The sequence below is a fragment of the Oryctolagus cuniculus genome, chromosome 11, assembly GCF_964237555.1.
Source record: "Oryctolagus cuniculus chromosome 11, mOryCun1.1, whole genome shotgun sequence".
NCBI lineage: Eukaryota > Metazoa > Chordata > Mammalia > Lagomorpha > Leporidae > Oryctolagus > Oryctolagus cuniculus.
Window position 1 is genome coordinate 11,447,340 of NC_091442.1, and position 24,033 is coordinate 11,471,372.

At 50.1% G+C, this 24,033-nt stretch overlaps 1 protein-coding gene and 1 non-coding gene across 4 annotated transcripts in view; one reads left to right on the forward strand and one right to left on the reverse strand.

Moving 5' to 3' along the window:
* ARFGEF2 (ARF guanine nucleotide exchange factor 2) overlaps window positions 1–24,033 on the reverse strand; it is a 115,663-nt gene that overhangs the window by 46,464 nt on the left and 45,166 nt on the right. For all 3 annotated transcript variants that reach the window (XM_051844943.2, XM_051844942.2, XM_051844941.2), the window contains 15 exons: window positions 22,296–22,426; window positions 20,939–21,173; window positions 20,291–20,390; window positions 18,920–19,059; window positions 17,712–17,820; window positions 16,512–16,695; window positions 14,908–15,019; window positions 14,248–14,453; window positions 12,494–12,578; window positions 12,222–12,393; window positions 11,460–11,611; window positions 10,203–10,331; window positions 6,781–6,939; window positions 1,614–1,761; window positions 546–645 (listed from right to left, as the gene is read on the reverse strand). In XM_051844943.2, the coding sequence (XP_051700903.1) occupies window positions 546–645; window positions 1,614–1,761; window positions 6,781–6,939; window positions 10,203–10,331; window positions 11,460–11,611; window positions 12,222–12,393; window positions 12,494–12,578; window positions 14,248–14,453; window positions 14,908–15,019; window positions 16,512–16,695; window positions 17,712–17,820; window positions 18,920–19,059; window positions 20,291–20,390; window positions 20,939–21,173; window positions 22,296–22,426 (2,162 nt within the window). The remainder of the gene's footprint in view (window positions 1–545; window positions 646–1,613; window positions 1,762–6,780; window positions 6,940–10,202; window positions 10,332–11,459; window positions 11,612–12,221; window positions 12,394–12,493; window positions 12,579–14,247; window positions 14,454–14,907; window positions 15,020–16,511; window positions 16,696–17,711; window positions 17,821–18,919; window positions 19,060–20,290; window positions 20,391–20,938; window positions 21,174–22,295; window positions 22,427–24,033) is intronic.
* On the forward strand, window positions 8,532–8,634 carry LOC127491204 (U6 spliceosomal RNA). Its single transcript, XR_007919793.1, has one exon. It is a non-coding gene; the product is annotated as a U6 spliceosomal RNA (small nuclear RNA).

The window sequence follows — 24,033 nt, forward strand, 5'->3', positions numbered from 1 at the left end:
AAGTCACATTTTTTTAAACGTTGAAATTCAAAGGAATGTGAAAGTTAGTTGTTGTAGATCATGCACACTATATTTCACCTTTTTTTTTTCTTTTTTAAGGATTTATTTATTTACTTGAGAGGCAGAGTTACAGAGAGAGAGGCAGAGGCAGAAAGGTTTTCCATCTGCTGGTTCACTCCCCAGATGCCCGCAACGGCCGGACCTGGGCCCATCTGAAGCCAAGAGCCTCTTCTGGGTCCCCATTGTGGGTGCAGGGGCCCAAGGACTTGGGCCATCTTCCGCTGCTTTTCCAGGCCATAGCAGACAGCTGGATCATAAGTGGAGCAACCAGGACTTGAACCATACGGGATGCCGGTGCCGAAGCCAGCAGTTTTACCTGCCACAACGCAGCACTGTCCCTTATCTTTAATCTTTCTTAGCTTGAGTAATCTGGAGCTGACAACACCACAGCAGTGAAATTAGGAATCGTTCATGCCTCATGCGATGCAGAGGATGTCAAGCCACTGGATGGACAGTCTAGCCTCACTGCAGGATGAAGCCATTACCTGTCCACAGCTACAACCACACTCTGAGAGCTGGTCTCCCCGACCGATTCCTGGAAGCTGGCCATCTGTCTTTTATCCACGCCACCACTCACCAAATTACCTGAAACAGGAGGCACAAAATCAGCTGCACTTGAAAACGGTCACGCACTCAGAACCAAGCGTCCCGCTGCGTCAACGGGCAGAGAAGACAGGGATGTACGTGGGAACGGTGCACAGGTGAAGCAGCAGAACCCACTGGCGACACAAGGTCCAATGTCCGTGCTGGCATTTAAACTACATCTGTATTCAGACGCTCCTGTCCTGCCGCTCCCTCTCCCTAGTCTCTAGGTTTTATACCACGAGGAGCCTGTCTTTAGAAAACCATGTCGCGGCTCACACCGCCAGACGCCTGGCGGACTTCACAGTCTCATCTGGGTTGTCCTAGGAGCCTCCCTTTGCTGCTGGAGTCCCCGCCTTTCACCTTCCCACCGTAAATTCCAGTCCCTGGGCATGGGACCCAGCAGCCTTCTCTGCAAGCAGATGGTCTGGGTTTGAATCCTGCTTCTTGCGGTGTGGCCTTGCTCAATGCACTTCACCCCATGCCTCAGTGCTCTCCATCGCAAAGTGGGAAGAACAGTAACACTGAACTGTTGAGGATGATGAAGTGAGTTCACAGTGCCCAGAATGTGGCCTTGCACACTCGCTTGCCCCACTTCCTGGAAGCTCCCCAGGTGAACACAGGAGGTGCTGCATCTACCCTTTGATTCCAGACACAGACACACACACACACACACCCTCTACTCTCAGGCACTAAAGCTGTAGCCTTTTTAAAGCAAACGGCTCTCCCTGCTCCGGTACAGTTCTAAGGACAGAAAGAAAAGTAAGGCATTCTGCTGATTTGGGGAACACACAGAGTTTACTCAGCAGTGGAAACACAATTCAGAGAGCTGAGGCAGCGTGTTCACTTGCATAAATGAAGGCCCTGCCGGCCGGCCACCAAGTGGTTTACATGCCAGTCCTGCTGAGAGGAGTTTTATCCTGGCTAATCCGGGAATCCACAATGGCCAGCTCTGGGGCCAGCTGACTTACCCAGGCCAAGGCCCATGAACTCTTCTCCCGCCAGCGTGTGGCCCTTCAGGCTCCCTTCTCTCTCTCGGCCGGACCCGGACAGGTAGCGAGTCTTCACGCCGGTTCCTATCAGCTGAGCAAGCTCGAGCTGGCTGATGCATTTCAGGATCTAAGGAAAAAAGAATTGTGTCTCCATTTTACGCCTATACAGGTCGCTGCCATCCTAAGTCAGCCACGCAGCTGTTCTTCCAGGCCAGCAGTGTCTCAACGGGGACACAGCATCGGGGGTCTTAGGACGGCTTCCCTACAGCACTCAGCAGGCGGTACCCAGAGTCCTGTTGACACAGCCCTTCAAGTGTGGGTCTTGCAGACAGATTCCATCATTTATGATTTGTAACTATTAAAAAGGGAAAAGGGCAGATGTTGGGCCTAGCGGCTAGAACGTCTACGTTCCCTGGGTACAATACCCTGCTCTAGCTTCCCCCTAATGCAGATCCTGGGAAGCAGGGGTGATGGCTCAAGTAATGAGGTTCCTGCCACCTCCAAGGGAGACCTGGATTGCGATCCTGGCCAGCGGCTTTGGCCCTACCCAATCCTGGCCACTATGGCATTTGGGGAGGGAACCAGTGGATTGGGGCCTTCTCTCCATGTGTCTGTATCCCAAATAAGATCAATGGAAATTTAAAGAAACAAAAAAGGCAAAGAGCAAACGAGCACAGGAAAAGCTGGTACAAAGGAGTCAAGCCATAACAATGCTCATGCAAGTATAGAATAAAAAGTTCGTGACTGGAGCAGGGGACTCTACCCACCACGCCTCCCGGTAGAGCACCATCCAGTCTGATCTAGCTTCCCCCAGCCCCTGTCACTCTCCCCTCAGAAGTAACACGGCAGTGGCACTGCTGCCACCTCTGGTCCCACCCCAGGGCCTTTGCACTCGCTGTTCTGGTTGCTGCTTCCCCGAGACTCCCTCAGTTCCGAGCGCAGACACACGTGCTCCCTCAGAGAGCTCTTCCTTGCCATTCTGAGATAATGGCACCCCCAGCACCACCTGCTGTCAGGCTTCCTTCCTCAGCACTTACCCTGGCCTTATTACCACAGGTTTATTGGTTTGTTCTCTCTTGCTCAAGCTGAATCTCCCGCCCTTGAACGCTTGGCAGTTACGGCATGGTTCACTGAGTGAATGGGCCCGCGCCCCGGAGCAGGTGTGTGCTGGGAGCCAGGCAATCTCCCAGCCCTGGGGGCTCTGGCGCACCTGCACACATGCCCTGTCTCACCTGAGGCGTGACGGCTTAACAGAAACCCACCCCAGCTTCTACCGCGGAAACGCTGGCAGCACGGGGCTCTCGGGAAAACCCTTCCCCCACCAACTGCGACTCTGTGCTGCCCTTAGTCCATCCCACGTCCCAGCTTCCAGGACACCACTGGGTAGTGGCCAAGTAGTCTTAGCTGTAAATCACCTCTTTTTGACTGAGAAATGTATTTAATTCCAGCAGGGGGACTCTCCTGACTGCTCTGCTCTGGTTACGGTCTTCAGTTATCACCATCAGTGTACTCCCTTTTCCAGACGCCTGCGAGAGCCAGAATCTCAGGCATGTCAACAGCACTGCAAGATCAAGGACTTGGTGGTTCGAAGCTGATGTCTCAAGATTTCCGGCCGCCCACATGGCTAACTCATGTGTTAAGGCTGCCAGGTGGTGGCGTATTTGGGAAAATCAGCAGAAGCCCCACAGGCCCACACCTCCCAGGCTGGACAAAAAGTTCTTGAAGAAAAAGCCACTGTTCACTGATTCTCTAGGCATTCTGCCTCTTCAGGAGAAATTACTCTCTTCAAAAAGCACGCAAGTCAAGAGATTCTCCAGAGCTGACACAGAGAAAGGAAAGGCAGGGCTAAGAGGGCAGAGATGGGGGCTGGCGCAGGGCTCAGCGGCCTCAGCCACCGCCTGCAGTACCAGCCTCCCATACGAGTACCAGTTCAAGTCTCGGCTGCTCCACTTCTGCTCCACTCTCTGCTAACACGCCTGCGAAAGCAGTAGAAGAAAGCCCGAGTACTCTGACACCAACGTGGGAGACCCGGCTGGAGTTCCAGGCTCTTGGCTTTTGCCTGGCCCAGCCCTGGCTGATGCAGCCAGCAGATGGAAGATCTCTCTCTCCTTCTGTCTCTCCCTCTCTGTAACTGCCTTTTTTAAATTTTTTTTCTTTTTTTTTTATTTAGTAAATATAAATTTCCAAAGTATAGTTTATGGATTACATTGGCTTTCCCCCGCCAGACTGCCTTTCAAATGAATAAATAAAATAAAATAAAATAAAAAAGAGGGACAGAGTTTTGTGCCTTGATGACAATGATAACACCAACACTGCTGAATTCTTGCACCATGTCAAATACGGTCCTAAGCCCCTTTACCCTCGCAACCACCTACAAAGGTTGTACAGACGAATGTGACCTGCCCACATCACACAGGCAGGAAGAGCTGAGGCCCTGCACTGGACCGCGGCAGCCTGGCTCCCAAGCCTGTATCCTGGACCACTGGATCCACGAGCAGTCAGGAAGCCAACAGCAGGGTTCAGTCTGGGTCACACAGTCCCCGCCACGGTCCATGGCTCATCTCTACTCTTTCATAGTCTTCTCTCTCAGCAGATAGGAGAAAAAGTAGAAATTAAGGGAAAAGAAGAAGAAAATAGTCTCCACAATGCCACCACGCAGACAGGACACGAACATCCTTTCAAACCCTCGCTGTGTGTGTGTGCCACGAGGGATGATGGTTCACAATGCCGCAGTACTTTTACTTTTTCCTTCCTGTGCCGTGACCATCTTCCCACAACAGAGCCTTCCACAACATCCTTCTTCATCCGTTTCCGTTATTTATTTATACGTGTGAGAGGCAGAGAGAGAGGGAGAGAGACGAGAATGCTCTCTCTGCTGACTTACTCCTCGAAGCCCAAAGTGGCTGGAGCTGGAGCCAGGAGCTCAATCCGGTCTCCCGTGGGTGGCAGGGACCCAACTACTTGAGCCATCACCTGCTGCCTTCTAGGGTCTACACTGGAGGGCAGCTGGAATTAGGAGTAGACCCAGGAACTCTGAAAGGAGATACAGGGTCTCCCCGTTGGCCAGAGGCCTGTCCGCCCCTCCCGTGCTCTCCCTTCATCCACAGGCCCCTTGTCAGAAAGTCACAGACAGTAGAGTAAAAGGAAGGCAGATTTATTTTGGGGCAAACACTCTGGAAACCCATAAAGTTTCTTCACCATACGCATTGTCCATGAACTTTCTGAAGTGTCCTTGTATGCATGGATTTCACAATTTTTTCCTCCAAAATTATCTTTTAGTTCTACTTTCCCCGAAGCTGTTGAGGTATGCTTATGCTACTTTTCTGCAGTTTACTTGCTGAAGGCCTCGTCACCAGCTCCCGGGCCTCTTACATCCTAGAGTTTGAGGCTGCATTCTCAGACTCCCACCACCATCCTCCCGTGTCCCTTCCATTTCCTGAAAACTCGCAGCTAGGCGTGGACTGACTCAGGTTGGCCCCAGGACAAGGGTCTCTCAGCTGGCTTTACACGTCCATTTGGGAGTGCCCAATGCCTGCCTGCCTCTTGTCAACATAATCATTTTTCCTGAAGTATCCATTCCCCTTCCATTTTTTTTAAAACTAGGTTTTTTGTTTTTATATCTAACTTCATCAAATTCTAGTCTCGTTTGTTTTTTATTTATTTTTATTTGAAAGGCAGAGAGTTACAGAGAGGCAGAGACAGTCTTTCATTGCTGGTTCACTCCCCAGATGGCCGCAATGGCCCAAGCTGGGCTGATCCAAAGCCAGGCGCCAGGAGCTTCTTCCGGATCTCCCATGAGAGCGCAGGAGCCCAAGGACTTGGACCATCTTCTACTGCTTTCCCAGGCCATAGCAGAGAGCTGGATTGGAAGTGGAGCAGCTGGGACTTGAACCAGTGACCACAATGGGTGCTGCACTGCAGGTGGCAGCTTTACCCGCTAAACCGCAGCACAAGCCCTTGTCAACATTATTTAAAATAACCCTAAAATGGTCTATGGAATGCTGCACTATAATTGTTTTTAAAAAGAATCTCTTGGTGTATTAAGCTTTTGTAAATCCAATCTTTCCCCTGGAACAACTAAAACTGATGATATCCCTCCCCCATCACTCCTTTTTCTTAAAGATTTATTTATTTGAAAGTCAGAGTTACAGAGAGAGGGAGGGAGGGAGGGAGACCCATCTGCTGGTTCACTCCCCAGATGGCTGCCACCCCTACAACGTGGGTGGCAGGGGCCCAGGACTTGGTCCACCTTCCACTGCTTTTCCCAGGCCATCAGCAGTGAGTCGGACCGTAAGTGGGGCAGTTGGGACTCAAACCAGGCCCATAGGGGGCGCCAGGGTGGCAGATGGTGGCTTTATCCACTACACCACAATGCCAGCCCTAATGAATATCCTGTTAAGCACATCTTTGTACAGTTAATTACCTACTGCCTCATGTGAGAATCTTAAAATATTCACTGGCACTCTCCCTAACAGACAGCTCTTTGTGAAAACTGACCACTTCTTTGAAGATATAGTTAGAACCCGAGCTCCTCACGTTGTGCACGTATGCAGTAACTGTGAGAGCCCCAGGGACTGTGCACGGGCTCGGGGAACAAGGCAGTAACATGGGAAGAAACCACAACAGAAGTGCACTCCTGTGGGGACACTGGCCACTGGGTATGGGGCTCACAAGTTGAAGTGCATCTGAACCTGTCTTACCCTTTGCAGCCCAGAAGTCAAGTCAGCCTTTAAGAAAAATGGAAGCGACTGAGAGAGACTGATTGACACTGTGGTGTCGTGGGTTAAGTTTCAGCCTGCAGCACCGGCATCCCACATGGGCGCCAGTTCAAGTCCCAGATGCCCACTTCCAACCCAGCTCTCTGCTGTGGCCTGGGAAAGCAATGGAAGATGGCCCAAGTCTTTGGGCCCCCACACCTGTGTGGGAGACCTGGAAGAAGCTCCTGGCTCCTGGCTTCGGCTTGGCCCAGCCGCAGCTGTGGCAGCCATTTGAGTGTGCACCAGTGGGTGGAAGATCTCTCTTTTTCTCTTGTCTCTCCCTCTCTCTGTAACTTAGTCTTTCAAGTAAATAAAAGCAAATCTAAAAAAATGGGTGGGGGGAGGGAATGCCAGAAGTCACCCTGAGAAAAGACGGTTCAGATACACACCTCGTGCCAGGAATTGCCCAGGTAGTTGCCGTCAGTGTGAGCTACTGTGATGAGCGTCTTTATGGTGTCGATGTTCTTCTGCTTCATCTCGGTGATGCTGGAGCTGGCCGTCAGCAGGGAGAAGCGTGCAAGAGCCTGAACGTAGGCATCCCGTTCCAGCTGCAACACAAGAGCGAGAGCACGCTGACTCCTCCCTCAGCACGGCCATTTGCACACCTGTGGCGGTGAGCCCTGGGCTTCTCCGACACTTTCCCCCACAGGGACAGGCTGGCTTTCTGCACATCCACGCGCCAGCCTCCCCCTGCTGGGGTCGTCTAACTCGTGGACCACCCCGCGGAGGCCCCTAGGCCCCTAGCCCTTTCCTTTCCAAGCAGCCTGAAGCACATTTATTTGTCTTGTGTTCCTCTCCCTGCAGAACAGTAGGACCATGGCATAAATTCTAACAAAGGTTGAATATCCCTTAACCAAAAAGCTATTGTTTTGGATTCTTTTCATATATCTGAATATTTACATATGCATGAGTTATGTTGGAAATGAGAATCAAGTGTAAACATGAAATCTATGTTTTACATATGTCTTTTTTTTTTTTTTGGACAGGCAGAGTGGACAGTGAGAGAGAGAGACAGAGAGAAAGGTCTTCCTTTGCCGTTGGTTCACCCTCCAATGGCCGCCGTGGCCGGTGCGCTGCGGCCGGCGCACCGCGCTGATCTGATGGCAGGAGCCAGGTGCTTCTCCTGGTCTCCCATGGGGTGCAGGGCCCAAGCACTTGGGCCATCCTCCACTGCACTTCCCTGGCCACAGCAGAGAGCTGGCCTGGAAGAGGGGCAACCGGGAGAGAATCCGGCACCCCGACCGGGATTAGAACCCGGTATGCCAGTGCCACTAGGCGGAGGATTAGCCTGTTGAGCTGCGGCGCCAGGCACGTGCTTGCATTTTGACTATGACCTGTCACATGAGGTCAAGTGTGGAATTTTCCATTTGAGGTATCATGTCTGCTGAATTTTTTTTCCTAGAAACTTTTTTTAAGATATACAAACTTCATGTATTTCATAAAGACAAATTTAGGAATACGGTGATTCCTCCCAGCCTACCTTCCCCCCATCTGCACTCCCACCCTTCTTCGTCCTCCCTCTTTCCCTTATTTTTTACAAAGGTCTTTATACTCGTAAGATTAACCATACACTAAGTAAAGAGTTCAACAAATAGTATGAAAAAACAAATAAGCTGTTCCTCAACGGTAGAGATAAGGGCTGTTCAAAGTCACTGCATCTCACAGTGTCAATTTCCCTGGTATAGATGACCTTTTAGGGGCTCCATTAGTTACCACAGATCAGGGAGAGCATACAGTATTTGTCCTTTGGGACTGCCTTATTTCACTAAGCACCACGGTTTCCAGTTGTACCTATTTTGTTGCAAATGACAGGATTTCGTTTTTCTAATCTCTGCGTGGTATTCCACGGTGCACACATATGATCATTTCTGCATCCAGGTTTCAGCTGGTGGACCCCTGGCTGACGCCACATCTCAGATATCGTGGAATGAGCTGCGTGCTTAGACTGGCTTGGATTTGGCAGCATTCTGGATCTGGGACTTTCTAAACTGCTCAACCTTCTCGTGCGGTCCTGCAAGGTGGGTCATGCTCTCAAGTTCACCAGCAAGGAAGTGAAAGGGGTTTTGGACAGGCAAGCTGGGTGAAAGTCATGTGGCTGAAGAGGGAGCAGAGCTGGGATCTGAAATCAAAGTGCATGGCTGTTCTTGCGCCAGCAGCACATACACTAAAACTGAATACAGAAAAGACTACCACGGCACCTGCACAAGAATGACACGAACGTTCACCGAGTGTTCCATGTTTAAATAAACAAAAATGGGGTTGACACTGTGGCATAGTGGTCTAAGCCTCCACACATGGCACCGGCATCCCATATGGGCGCCAATTTGAGTCCTGGCTGCTCCACTTCCGATCCAGCTCCCTGTTTATGGCCTGGGAAAGCAGTAGAAGATGGCCCAAGTGCGTGGGGCCCTGCACCCGCGTGGGAGATCCGGAAGAAGCTCCTGGCTTCAGATCAGCTCAGCTCTGGCCATTGCAGTCATCTGCGGAGTGAACCAGTGGATGGAGGACCCCTTTCTCTCTGACTCTCCCTCTATCTATAACTCTGCCTTTCAAGTAAAATAAAATTTCTTTAAAACAAAACAAAGATGGGCCAGTGCTGTCGTGTAGTGGGCTGAGCCTCCACCTGCAATGCTGGATCCCATGTCGGCACTGGTTCAGGTCCCAGCTGCTCCAATCCTGATCCAGCCCCCTGCTCATGGCCTGGGAAAGCAGCGACAATGGTCCAAACACTTTGGTCCCTGCACCAGTATCGGACTGGCCCAGCTCTGCCTTTGCGGCCATTTGGGGAGTGAACCAGCAGATGGAAAACCCCTTTACCTCTCTCTACCTCTCTTTGTAACTCTGCCTCTCAAATAAATAAATAAGTCTCTCAAAAAAAAAATAAAAAATAAAAAAATAAAAGCCTGTGGTGGTCTGGGTAAGGAACAAAGGCTGAATTTTTCAAAATGAATGCAGGCAAATTTTGACTTAAAAAAAGCAATGCACAGGATTGGTAACAACCTTCCGTTCTTGTGAGTTTAGGAAATGTATTTCATTTATTGGTTTGAATTTTTCACGATTTCACATGCATGGCTACATGCAACTATTTGTTTCCCCAGACAAGAATGGGGAATAAGAGAAATAATAATAAAAACTGACTTGAGGGGGCCAGCGGGTTACGACACCACCTATTAACACCAGCATGCCATACAGGTGCCAGTTTGAGTCCTGGCTGCTCCACTTCTGATCCAGCTCCCTGATAATGTGCCAGGAAAAGGTAGGGGAAGATGGTCCAAGTGCTTGGGCTCCGTGGGAGACCCAGATGGAGTTCTAGGCTCCTGGCTTCAGCCTGGCCCAGTCCTGACAGTTGTAACCATTTAGAATGTAAACCAGTGGATAGAAGGCCTCTCTCTCTCACTCTTACTCTGCCTTTCCCTGGCACATTAATAATAAATTAATATAATTAAATTAATAATAACTCAATAATATATATAAAAAATAAAAAAAGAAGAAGCTGATTCAAGAGAGAACAATTCTAAGCAGGCAGGCAGGCAAGGTAGGCAAGGAACAGTTGGACTGTTTGGTGAAATTCAGTGAAGTGGCTTGGACCCTACCCATCTTTACAGAGAGTTTCAATCTAAATCAGCATTTTTTCCCCCAGCAAGGCCAGTAGTCCCAGCACAAAGTTACTGGCTCTGCTCAGCGGGCATGAGTAATCTGCTGAGGCACTTGGTTAACCATTAACCAGCACTTTCCGCTAGCCCCTGAGTTCTGCCAACTCTAAAAGACACAGCCCCCCAGCATCGCGGCCACTTTGCTGACGTCCACCCACCTGCATTCCAAAGATGCAGGCAATTCTGATTGCACATCGGATGCCCTCCAGGCACAGCGAGGCCACTTCCGTGTCGTCACAGTTCTGCAGTCCAATGCTGTAGGCCGCCAACAGTGGGGTCCACACCAGCTATCAAGGAAGAACATTTTCAGTGACCCTAGAGCCTCAGTGTGGGAGGGCGAGGGGAGGTCGCGCTGTCAGAGAATGGCCAGGATCCCAGTGCAGTGTTACTGGATTTTAATCTGTTTCACTCACAACATAAAGCAGTTCCCCTATACTAGGCATTGGGTATCAATTTCTGCCAAGGGCCAGTTAGGTATTTATAACATCACTTACAGGTCACACAAAATTAACTTAAAAAATAGCCCACCACGGATATACTGAATTTTGAGTCCTTCCTGCAATTGCCTTGGTAGCGCCAGACCAAAGGATTTCACTGGCCTTATACAGCCCCCGGGGCAGGCCCCCCCACCCCTGCAACTCGCTAAAACCATCATTCCAGACATGCTGCTTACTACACACAGTTCAAAAGACAGACTGGTCAGTACATGGCTACTGTGCCCCACTGCATCCGCCCACCCCTGCTGAAGCTACAAGGGGGCACGGGCACCCTGTGCAGAGCGCAAGACAGCCACCATCAATCAGAGGCCAGCCTGTAAAGCAAAAGCCATGAGCGCCTTTGGCTCTACACGGAAAGGCTCCTGATCCTCATCAGTTGCATTTACTTTTCTTCCAATCTCTCTGACTTCCTGGGAAATAAAATCTAGTCACGACCACCTAATGGCATATTAAGTTACTATGAAGACTTCTCAGAGAACAGTGAAGTGCTACAGATGTAGCTCATGGACTGTTTCTTAGCATTTTAAACCCAGAGACCGCAGGAACTTGTCTTTTTCTTCCACCCAGTCTCACCTGACGAGGTAACCCTGTGGCCACTGCCGCAGGGTGTCCCAGCCGCCATGTCCCTGCACCTCTGAATACATGACCCATTCAGTGTGCTCTGCAGCCCTGCATTTGTCCCCATTTTACAGGGATGAACAGAGCGTCAAAGCCAGGATTCAGACAGATTCCCGGGCCGGGCCGGGCCGGTGCCTCCCAGCAGCTGCAAAGGTCGTGAGGAAGGGCGAGCTCAGCCACTGCCTGCCCAGAAACACCAGACCTCACCCTTCCTCTTCTCAGTCTCATCACCACAGCCATCAGCCGGCCACCTCCGAACCAGGTTCAGCCACTTGCTCTCCCCCTTCCCACGATACTCACCTTGAACATCGGCCGGACGTGGTCCAGATGAGTGGCACTTGTAAATGGGGCTTTGGCGTGGCTCACAGCCTCCATCAGCGCCTTGGCCGTTTTAGCCATTTGCTCCATCTCCAGGTTGTACAGCAGCCGTCGCTGCTTTTCACTAGCTACACCTGCCAGGAAGAGGAGGACACAGCAGGGACTCTCACTGAGTGCTCGCTATATGCCAGGCACAGAGAGACTTACAGTGATCAACTGAGAAAGCCTCCCAACCCTCTCACGAGTCTACTACAAGTACTATTACCATTTTGCAGATGGGGAAAATGAGGCAGAGGCTAAGAACTTGCCTACAGTCACACAGTTAGTAAGTGGCAGAGCTGGGACTGAATCCAAGGTAGCACCCTCCAGAGCCTGGGTTCTACCCCACTATACTCTGCCTCATCTCAAACACAGAAACTGACAGCTCCACGGGGCCTTCAGTACAGAGCCCTAATCAAGGTAAGCACAGGCACGCTGGGATTAAAACCAAGTTTTAAGGGGCATTCTTTTTTGGGTAAGTTAGCTCTCAGATAAATTATCTTAAATTCCCTTCAGCTCCTAATCACAAATCTAGCAAGACAGTGATATCAAGAGAACACCAACATAATCATAATGATTAACTTAATCATGTATCCTATTTGGGTTATCAGACATGCAAATGAAATTCATCACCAGAGTACTTAACCATGCATTCTGACACTCAAAACCTAGAGTTAATAGAAATAATTTGCCATTAGACCTTACTCTGCTTAGTAGATTTGGATGCAATTGTGTGCTCCTTTGTTTCTTTCATTGCGATTTTCTTGCCTTCTATCTCTTCATAGATGCTGGAGAGATATTCTTCCGGTAGATCTTTACTGTCATTGATACCTCGATTCATCTTAATATATTGCTCTTTTGTCATTTTGTTTTTTACCTGGAAGTTTAAAAAATTAAGATCCATTTAAGACATCTAAGTGCCCAAATAAAGCTACTTACTTAACTATGATAGTGTATAAATCACGAAGACATTTTACCTGAGGACTGTGCAAGTCTGTCGTCAGCATAATAATGGAATATGCTAGCACATAGGCAGTGTCGGCACTGGCAAAGAGCGTCTGCCTGCAAGAGAAGAGCCACACGTAATCAGCAGGCACGGTGCTGCAGCTGGAGGACGACGCTGGCAGGGGCACCTGCACTCAAAGCAGCACGTGCTCCACGCAGGGCCCAGGGGCGCAGTCCGCATCCTTTCCCCATCACTGAGTGACAGAAATGAACCACGGTTTAGAAGCAGCTAACTGAAGCACGTGTTGGGTCCTTGGTATCTCTGAATAAAGCAATTTCAAGTCAATTTTTTAAAAAGACCCTTGAGGCAGAGTGAGGCAAGTGAGCACAGGGTGTCAGCACGCTCCCTCTTGGTGCTGGCCCCATGGCGAGCACTCCTGCACTGCTGCAATGGCCTGTTCCTGACGGCACCCACCCCGTGCCACCTACGTGTCCCACACCAGATGCAGAGATGGCTGGACCTGCTGGCACTGGCTACCGACAGTTCATAGCAGCCTTTTTAATCCCGATTTGCAGAAAGGCAAGGGAAAACAAATGTGTTGTAGACACACCGGTGGAGTGTGACTTCTGCTGCTGTAGGCCAGGAGAGAGAGACAGAGGCACGTGCATGACAGCCCTGAAGTGCGTGAGCCTGAAGCCAGCAGCTGTAGGGTGTGTCTCAGTTGGCCTTAACAAGCAACGGGGAAACTGTGAAAAATTACAGGGAAAGGTCCCCGTTCTGCTGGGAGATTTAACTGGGTCATGGACTGAGTAAGACAGCAGGCCAAGGCCTCCAGGCCCACACAGCAGACATGTTTAAAATAAGCAACACCTAATTCTGTCTTCAGAGAGAGCTCTAATGTCCATGCGGTTCTAATAACCGGGGCTGTCTATGCAGACCAGGCCAGGCCCTGGGGACAGCTTGCCACACACTTGGAGGACAGGGACCAATTAATAAGAAAACCAAAGTGCATGAGGCCAAACTATGGTGACAATGTTTCCACTAGATACTTTCCACCTTATGCTCACCGAGTTTCACACACTTCATTTCTGGTTCAGTGGAAAAGGCAGGAGCTTTTGGGCGAAGATAAATTCACATTCGAGCCTGGCTCTGCTACTTACTAGCTCGTGGATTTTGGTCAGCATGCTCAATCTTCCAGAGTCTGTTTTTTTTAAAGCAAACCAGGGGCACTGCTCCCAGGCTTACCATTAATGAAATGAAATGCATGCAGCACCCATGGCACAGCGGACACACAGCAGTGGTCTAACAATCGTTAGTTCCCTTCTCTCTTTCCAACTCCACAAAAATACAAACTACCACGCCCTTGCGTGGTTTTATTAGTGACACAGCCACTTCTGTAACCTGCTCAGCAGTACACAACCAGAGAAAAATCAAAATTCTTGAGATCCACCCCATAGATTAACCCAAGGCATTCTCCTTGATTAGGGAAGAAGGGCCCTAATGCCTCCTCTCAACTCCGAAGACTACTGCTTCACAGAAGTTAACCACACGGCTTTCAGTTGTGTGATCCTGGGTAATTAACCCTTCTAATGCTCAATCTCCTGTCTGCAGACGGCACACAAACAGGGTTGCTGTGACGTCTTCTGTGCGACAGTCCCTTAGCACGGCCCCGGGCACACATGAACAGAAGCTTTCAGATGGAGGAAGAACAAACTCAAATCTCCACCCAACCGGCAAACACCGCGACCGACAATGCCACGGAGAGGACTTCCATGAGGTGCTCACCCTTGGTTGCACTCTATGTATCTTGCGGCAAACTTCTCCATCAACCGGTCAATCTTCTGGGCTTCCCCAGGCAGACGGAAACCTTCCAGGAACGTCCGCAGAGCTGAGACAAATTCCTTCTCGCAGAAGTCGAGCTGGTCCACGTAGGCATACATCACTTCCTTGTTGAACCTTGTGCTTTCTCCCAGAAAATCACCCACCTGGGTCTGAAACACACACACTCCCATCCGGAAACTGCCACACTCCGACCCAGACCAACTCCAGATGCCAACAGACTGGACAGCTGGAAAACCACAGGGTCCCCTGAGCCGCCCCCACGCCTCCAGATTCAGGCTGTCCTGCCTCAGACACAGGAAGAGGCGGCGGTGTGAGAGACTTAAACATGGAGGGTACAGCGGGCATGCTAAGGAGGGAGCCAGCAGACCAGTGTCTAGCAGTCAGGCGACACCTCCAGCTCTGACAGCGTCTCACCAAAGAAGAGCACGCAGCTCCCTGTCAGCAGCCTTGCTTATTCCCCTCAAGGAACTTCTGGCTACATCGGCCAGAGGGCTAAGCAGGACTGCTGGAGCCAGGGATGGACAGCAGACACTGCCCCCAATCTCAAGGTGACAGCTCAGACGCCCGCCAGAACCCATGGTGAACACTGAAGCCCAGCCTTACAGAATCAAGGCGCTCCTCCTGGTGTAGGAACTGGGCAATGTCATCAGCGGATGTTCCCAGCATGCCCTGCTCCTGGAGAAACTGGATTCCCCTCTTAGGTTTCTTGTTGAATCTGTTTCAAGAAGAGATGGGACACAGGTTGCGGATTTCAAAATCCAGAAGGCAGGAAAAGCTGGTATTGAGCCCCATGAACAAGCCCTGACATGTAAACCAGAAAGGTTCTATGGGTCCTGCTCGCTTTTCTGAATGCCGCCCTCAGTTTCCGAGCCAGCTACAGCAGAGTGCCGGGTGTCACCCAAGCTCCCCTTTACCACCACTAACAGAAGCCGAGCTGATGAGAAGCCGGCACATAACCGCCTGGAATAAAAACTACACTTCCCTGCCTCCCCTGGGTCATGCAAAGTTCTGGCTTTGCTTCTAGGAAGGACCTTTAAACAAAGCTGGCTCCTCCTTCTCCAGAACAGCTGTGTGCTGCCCGGTGCTCCCTGTCATCTGAAACCATAACAACCCTGAAGATGAAAGTTACGTGCTAAGGATGGTGGAGCGGACAGATCCAAGAAGCCCGGCTCCCTGACATGCATGAGCGTCACTGTGCCAGCCTCAGACTGTCCACACCTAGACTGCCTTTACTTGAGGAGAGAACTGTGTAGTTTATGCACTGCTGGGACAAGAGCTGTCCTGTTTAGATAACAGGCTATAACACAGTTATGCGGGACCTGTTTAGACCACAGTTACAGAACGCCTCTTCAGAGGAAGGGATATCTTACCTCTCTCTGTTATTCTGGCTTTTCAAGTAATACATGAAGACAGCTTTTTAAAAATCCAGTTTATTGGGGAAAAAAATGACTTCAGCTGCTGTGGGGGAGTAGGGATGGTGAAAGCAGAAATGAGGAGCTCGGCACTGCAGTGGACAAGTGGGTACGGTGACCAAGCTCGGCACTGCAGTGGACAAGCGGGTACGGTGACCAAGCTTCACACAAACTGAGCTCACTAAGCTGCCCAAGGACTTGAAGGTCGGGCAGGATGTCAGACTGTGTGTGCGTGCGTGCGTGCACACACACGTGCGCTCTCGTGTGGAAAAGACTAGAAAGAAACATGCAAAGACTGACCAATAATTGCGATGATGATTCTATGGTTATATGGGACAATGTTCTTACTTTTCGAAGATGTCCAGTTAAAAATCTCATGATGGCTACAAATCACTTTCAAATGTTTTAAAAAATGACAAATACTAACTTCTGTATGTTACAGTTTTTCATAAGATATTATTGAAAACAATGTCATCATTGACAATCTCCTCCAGGTTATAATTTCAGGAGTGCCTTTGACATTCTTGCTTCATCCTTTTCTTTCTAAACTGGTCTACTCTTTTTCATCAGAAAGGGAAAAAGGTCCCACAACCACACAAGGCACTTCAGTTTCCGTGCTCGAATCCACACGCCCATTCTCTCACTCGGCCTGGCTCCCGCAGGCCCGGCTGCAAGGGCCGGCACAGCCTCCTGTGCCAGGCGCTCGCTCCCCTGCTGGAACCGGCCCTGAGATCCCAGAGACGCGGTTTTACCAGAGGCCCCAGGAGACCGCGCTGCACCAGCAGCCACACTCACAGCTCGATGCCGTGTTCGATGATTTCCTTTTGCTGCTTGATGACCTCAAACTGCTCCGGGTCATCCTGAACGGCTGTCTGGGTCCCGGAGGAGACTGTGGACTCCATGGATGTCACGCTGCTCCGTCTGGCCAAGTCCAGGCCTTTCCCATCCCCCATATCCTGATCCGGGAGTCTCTCCTGGCCTGCAGGGACACAAAAGCAAAGGCCATCAAAGATGTGGAGACACAGGCTTGGGGCAGCTGGGTCTGGCTCCGCAGGCCTCTCTGCCAGACCTCCCACAGCAGAGGCGGGTTGAGTCCCAGCGGCACTCTCAGTTCTAGCTCCCTCCTTATGTGCACCCTGGGAGACAGATGGCTCAAGTGCTGGGTCCCTGCCACCCGCGTGGGAGACTCAAACTGAGTTGATGGGAGTGCTCTTTTTCTTTTAAATAGTTATTTATTTACTTGAAAGGCAGAGTAACAGAGAGGTAGTGACAGAGAGAGACTGATCTTCCATCTGCTGGTTCATTCTCCAAATGCCCGCAACATTCAGAGCTGGGCCAGGCTGAAGCTGGGAGCCAGGAATTCCATCCAGGTCTCCCACAAGCACTTGGGTCATCATCCACTGATTTCCCAGGTATTAGTAGGAAACTGAATTCGAAGTGAAGAGCTGGGACTCACACTGGCACTCCTATATGGGACAGAGACGTTGGTGGCAGCTTGACCCACTGCACCACAATGCCAGTCGCTCCCCTGTCTTTCTGGGAAAACATAAATACACTCTTGATACAACTTTAATAATTTGAAAAGTGTTCAAGAGAGCAGGGCAGAACTCCAGAAGCCGACATATGGACACAGGAGAATTCACTACGTCATAAAGTGACGCTTCAAACTAGTAAGGGAAGAGACCACTAGGAAAATGCTGGAACGACTGGCCTTCCATTTGCAGACGAGAATTCTACCACTGAATCACCCATGCCTGGCCTTCCACTTGCAGACGAGAATTCTACCACTGAATCACCCATGCCTGGCCTTCCACTGGAAAAAAGCAGTGACAGCAGCACTTCCCACTATTCCTCTAAGATGAACAAACAGATCAAAACACAGAAGCTTCAAGACTAGGTTAGCAAGCGAGGTTTCGCTCAATTCCGAGATAACTAAAGCTAGATGGCTCTGCCCAGCAGTGGCCCCTCGTGAACGGCGCGATGCTGCTCTCTCACCCAGGCTGGTCTGGTGGTTGGGATTCACATACAGGTCTTTGCTCCACTCCACCATGCACTTGAGGATGGACACGAGGCACTCCAGGCCTTTCTTCCTCAGACTGAGCTCCTATTGGGACACAACAGGCACGGAAAGTTGAAAAGTCAAGAGCACACAGCCAGAGGGCTCCTGAGCACCAGGAGGATGTGAGACCACCGCTGACACTCAGTGGTACCAGGGATGACCCCAAGGAGGCGTCATGGGTGACATAACGATCAAGGGATCAAGGGCAAGGGTGTTGCTGAAGAGGATTGCTGCCTACAGTCTGGAGGAGGGAGTTTTTAAAAAGCGTTCCCATCATGGCTTGTGTAATAATAATAAAAAAACCAAATTTTTTTCAAACAGGGTCTTAAACAGTGACTGAAAAAAAAACACCTTGATTTATGCAGCAAATGAATGATTTTGGATACAGTTTATCCCCTAAACACCCACAAATACAATGCATTGCATTTTAAGGCTTACTCTATAATAAAAATAACAATTAATTTTAAAAAGTGGCATTTTTTTTTTATTTTTTTTTTTGACAGGCAGAGTGGACAGTGAGAGAGAGAGACAGAGAGAAAGGTCTTCCTTTGAAAAGTGGCATTTTTTAAATAAGAGATTGAGTTGCAGATAATCTAAAAACAGCATCTCAGGCAGCACAGATCCCTGTGTGAATCTCTGAGAACTACGAACTTCTTCTAAGAAAAATGTCCATGCACCAAAACCCCACAATGAACTCCAGGGGGCTCCTCAGTCTGACCAACTCATGCAGAGATCTTTGGTTTAAGGTCCTATTTTCTTTGTCAGCACTCTAACAGGCTGCCACCTCTGCCTGTCCCGGAGGTGGGATCCTATTTTCCACACTAGCTTTGGAAAGGTGATGGAATGAACTTGCTTCCTATGGCGGTCCTGGCTCAAGTGTCACCTTCTCAGGGAACTACCCTGATGACTCCTGTAAGGATGGTAAGTCCCCAGCGCCAGCACTCTTCTTCTGTCGTCCCTGTCCTAGTCCCCTCCGCAGCCCTACTGTCCTGACAGCTCAGTTCTTTGCTGCTGCTTCGTGCATACTCGTGTGCATTGCCGTGTCTACAGCATGGAGCATGGTGCCTGGCACACCGTGGCGCTCAATCCATGCTCACCGGGATGAATGAACTTTAAATATAAACCAACGTCCTCAGTGTTTTACCTGTAGTGGTGTCATTCCCAGCTCATGGCCACTTCTTCCCTGAGCGATTTTGGACAAATCATTTACAAGACGCTCGAAAATGTTAGCAGCATTTAAATCGCAGTCATAGTTGACATAAATATCCACAACACACTGGGCATCTGGGAAAACAATACAGCATGGGTTAGAAGCGATGATCCAAGACAAATAGCAATTATATTTTCTCATTAAATGAGACTTCTCTGCCCCAAAAAATCAGGTGGCCACACCCATTCAGGAATGTATGTCGGAAGCCCTGCTTCCAGGCCTGCCTCTGCACTAACTGTACGCTCAGGCCGTTCACTCCACCCCTGCACAGCTTACTTTCCTCATCAAGAAGGGGGCTGGTGATACCCAACCCACCTCTTAGAGTTGTGTCACCCTTGTGAAATCACTCTGGCAGACAGACAAGTGGATGCTTCGTTTGAAGCCTACGACTGCATGGTATAAGGTAAATGCAGACTGAGATCAGCACCCAGTCAAAGGTGGGCGGCACCAATGCCGTGGGTCCTGTAATTAATAAACGGTGCCTGGGGCTGGCACTGTGGTGTAGTGGGTAAGGCTGCTGCCTGCAATACCAGCATCCTGTATGGACGCTGGTTCATGGCCCGGCTGCTCCACCTCCAAACTATTTCCCTGCTGATGGCCTGAGAAAGCAGTGGAGGATGGCCCAAGTGTTTGGGCCCCTGCCACCAGTGGATGGAAGATCTCTCTCTGTGTCTCTCCTCTCTGTAACTCTTTCAAAAATAAATAAATAAATCTTTAAAAAACAAAGTGGGGCCGGCGCTGTGGCGCAGTGGGTTAAAGCCCTGGCATCCCACATGGGCGCCACTTCTAGTCCCGGCTGCTCCTCTTCCAATCCAGTTCTCTGCTGTGGCCTGGGAAAGCAGTAGAAGATGCTTGGGCCCCTGTGCCCACGTGGGAGACCTGGAAGAAGCTCCTGGCTCCTGGCTTTGGATGGGCACATCTCCGGCATTGCAGCCATCTGGGGAGTGAACCATTGGATGGAAGACCTCTCTCTGTAACTCTGTCTTTCAAATAAATAAAATTTAAAAATAAATAAAAATAAAAATAAAAAATAACCCCTCCAGCATGTGGCTTGCAGCTAGGGTGACCAAGTGTCCCAGTTTGCCAGAAACAGGGGGTTTCTGAGATGCAGGGTTTTTAGTCCAAAACCCAGAAAGTCCGGGGCAAACCAGCCTGAACTGGTTAGAATGAGCCTTTTGGGAGGCGATTTTTCCCAACACTTCATTAAAACTCTACAAGGAAGCAGAAGGTCTTAATCTGGGCCCTGACAAATGACAGACCCGTGCTGAGTGAGTCCAGCGGAGGGGCGCCTGCAGGGGCACCTACCTGCACAGATCCTCGTCAGAGTCTGAATGACCATCCACCTGTGCTCGAAAGAACTCGTCGATGTTTCTAAAATGTTCAGGAAAATCTCTTTGAAGAAGACCTGTACGACAGGAAGAGGACAACTCGAGTGTCAATCAGGGCTCAGACATTCCACAGCCCTTAGAAGCCAGGCAGCCCGCACCTACAGTAAGCAAAGTGGCCGGGGCAGAAGGAAAAGAGTAGCACCCAGGTCAGCCAGGGAGCATCGAAGCTGTCCTCAGGGAGGGGATGGTTGTGCATGGCCACTAGGCAGGCAGCGGCCTCTGGCTCCCAACTAGCCCAGCCACATGGTGACAGGATGTACGTCACCATTTTTCAAAAGGAATGGCAAATCTGGCTTTTCAGCTGAAATATTATTTCCAGATTTGGCAACTAATCTAAATGATTTCAAACAATTCACAAACAAGTATGTCTGCTGTACAGAACATACGTTTAAAGCTTTGCATGAACTATGACAGTGAGAAGATTTCGGGGCAGGAACTTTTCATGAAAAGGCGCTCTCCCATCACTCATCAGGATCACTAAACGGTGCAATACTAGCCCTGGCGACCGTGCCACCAACAGTGAACTCATCTGGTATGAAAGTTTAAAAAAAAAAGGAGTTGATACCTCTATCTGCATTTTCAAGTGCATTTTAAAGTTTGAAAGAAGAGTAAGAAAAATGGCAAGAGAGAGCTCGAAGACATCAGGCACTGAAGAGACGCCATTTTTGGACAAGGCCACGCAGAGATATTGCTTGATCGCATTGATGAACATCTCGTGAGTCCTGAAGACGGGGCCGGCATTTTGCAACACAGAGAGGAGCAGCTGCAGTGAGACCACCTTGGAGCGCAGCTCATGGGACCTGGCGAGGAGCAGAAAACAGCAGAAGCGCTGGGTGAGAAGCACTCCAGGGGGACAGTGTGGAGACGGCCTCGTTCCTCTGCCAGCACACGGCTTTCTGAAGAGCCCGTGAGCTGAGAGTTCGCAGTAAGGGCTCTAGGAATGAGACAGGCCCTCCTAGAATCTGCAGACCCTTCGAGAACAAGCACTACTGGCTTCTACTTCATTTAGCCCTGCCCATCACAAGCAGAGAACGTGGCAGGAGCAAAGGTGTTCCCCGGGTGAGGGTGACTGCTGCTTGCCCTACCTGTACACGCTGGGAAGATGGTGCCCTTGACTCTCTGCCCCACCCCCCCTTCAGGGATGGTAAGACACGGAAAGCTCTCGTCAACCATTTTCCAAATGGCAGCATCTTCTTTTCTCTTTTGAAAATTATAGCAGAAAACACTTTTATTTATTGGATAAAGATTTCTTATGTAGTCTTTTTTTTTCCCCCAAAGAAACTGTTTGCAGCCTTTTCAACAGCAGACTTGAAGGTACTTATGAATAACTAATAATAATTACAGGAGCAACGCAGCTATTTACAAAGTACAAGGCCCTGTGCTCCGTACTCCATCTCAGTACTCCTTCCTGTATGATTTTCATATTCCCATTCTGCAGATGCAGTTCAGCAACTCAGACAGCCACAGAGCCAAGTGGAGGAGCCAGGGTCTGAACGCAGCTCTTCCCGCCAAGCCTCTGCCTTCTTCACTCCACGGCGCCCTCATCCTTGCAGTACCACGTCTGCTACAAAGAATCACTCAGGTTCCCTGGGTTGAGTTCCGCCTTAAATCTGTACCCACGAAGCAGGGCAGGGAACTGAGCCTGCAGGCATCCGGCCCCTTCCATCCCCACTCAGGAGATTAAAGACCGTGCTTGCTGAATACACTGATTATTCCTAGCATAAAAGCAACACGGGGTAAGATCTCGCTGAGTGGGGGTAGAGACAACGGAGCCTGAGAGGGCTGTGGGGACCACACGGGATGGGAAAGCGGCCACCTGTCCGCACTACCAAGGGGCCAAGGCGCGGGACTTCTTGCAGCGACGGGAGAGGGGGGCACAGTACCACGTGCTTCGGGATCACGGGGCTATGCGGTCTGCTTACTTGGGGTCTGGGGGGCCTTCCCCGAGGGGCTTCATGGACAGTTTGCACAGGGAGCGGAACACGAGGAAGGCATCCTTCTGCAGAATGTGCGAGAACCTGGCAGCCACCTGATGTCCTTGCACGTCCGATTCCTGAGAGAGCAGAGGCACAACACAAAAGAGAACGCCTCAAAAACAGGCAACAGAAAGATCTCACGGAAAGTCGCCCACAGGGAGGCGGGGGGTGTGGGGGAGGGTCGCTGAAGCAGGAGCTCTGGGGGAGCCACTGCCGCAGTTCCCGAGCCCTGGTCCTTGTCCCTGAAGAAGCTGGCATGGATGGTTTAAAACGACAAATGACCCAGGGTAAACGGCAAAACTTAAAAGGAAACAAATAGGAGGGGACTTCAAAAAGGCTGTGGAAAATTCAACTAAACCTATTTTCATACAAAGAATTTTTGAAATCCATGGATAGTTTTTTCACAATACATATTTTCCATGGACTTTCTGGAGACTTATTTCTAAATGCCTTTACTACCAATTACTTAAGGCAGGATTTTTGTCCTCTCAGCCCAGCAAAAGCCTGGGCGATGCTCCTGTCCCGCTGCACGCGGGCAATAGGGAAGCAGGCACAGATATCCGTAAAGGCAGGCTGGAGCTGCCACCCCAGGCTCCTGACGGCTGACTCAGGGTCAAGCAGGAAGAACACAACGCTTCTGCCTCCTGACCCTGCCGCACCACCTGCGGGACTCACTCTGAGGAAAGAAGGAAGGACGTGGGGCCGGTGCTGTGGTGGAGTAGGTTAAACCTCTCCTGTGGCACCGGCATCCCACAGAGGCGCCAGTTTTAGTCCTGGCTGTTCCACTTCTGATCGAGCTCCCTGCTAATGGCCTGGGAAACCAGTGGAAGACGGCCCAAGCAGTTGGGACCCTGCACTCATGTGGGAGACCCGGAAGAAGGTCCTGGCTCCTGGCTTCGGATCAGCCCCCCTCTGCTGCTGCGGCCAATTGGGGAGTGAACCAGTGGATGGAAGACCTTTGTCTCTCCCTTTCTAACTCTGTGTCTCAAATAAATAAATAAATGAATAAAGGATTTATGTTATCCATAGACTGTTCACAATGATAAAAGGGAAAGAATCTGAGAACCTATTAGGCAACTGGTTAAACAGATTTTGGTAATCCACAGAGAATTTTACAGGGCCGTCATGCAGAGTTCAGTTAGTTCTCCATGTTCTGACTGGAAGCAAGTCTGTGACGTGGTGTTGAGGAACAAGGCAAGTCCCAGCCACTGCACAGACACAAGTTCCTTGTATGAATTAAATACAACTCTCAAAGTGCATCTTTTTTTTTTTTTTTCCAACTTTCATTTATTTCCATTTTATTTGAAAAGCAAACAGAGGATGGAGACAGAGACAGATGGACAGAGAGAGCTTTTCCATGCATTTCTTGACTCGCCAAATACTTCCAGTGACTGGGGTTGGGCCAGCCTGCAGCCAGGAGCATGGAACTCAATCCAGGTTTCCTACATGGGTGGCAGGGGCTTGAGCATTTAGGCCATTTTCTGTTGCTTTCCCAGGCCATTAGCAGGGAGCTGGATGGGAAATGGAGCAGCCAGGACATGAACTGGCGCCTATATGGGATGCCGGCATCACAGGCAGCTGCTTTACTTGCTATGCCACAACACTGGCCTCTTTTTCAAATAAATAAATAAATCTTTAAAAAAAAAAAAAGGCAAAGAAAAGGTTGAGAAACACTGGGTCGGAG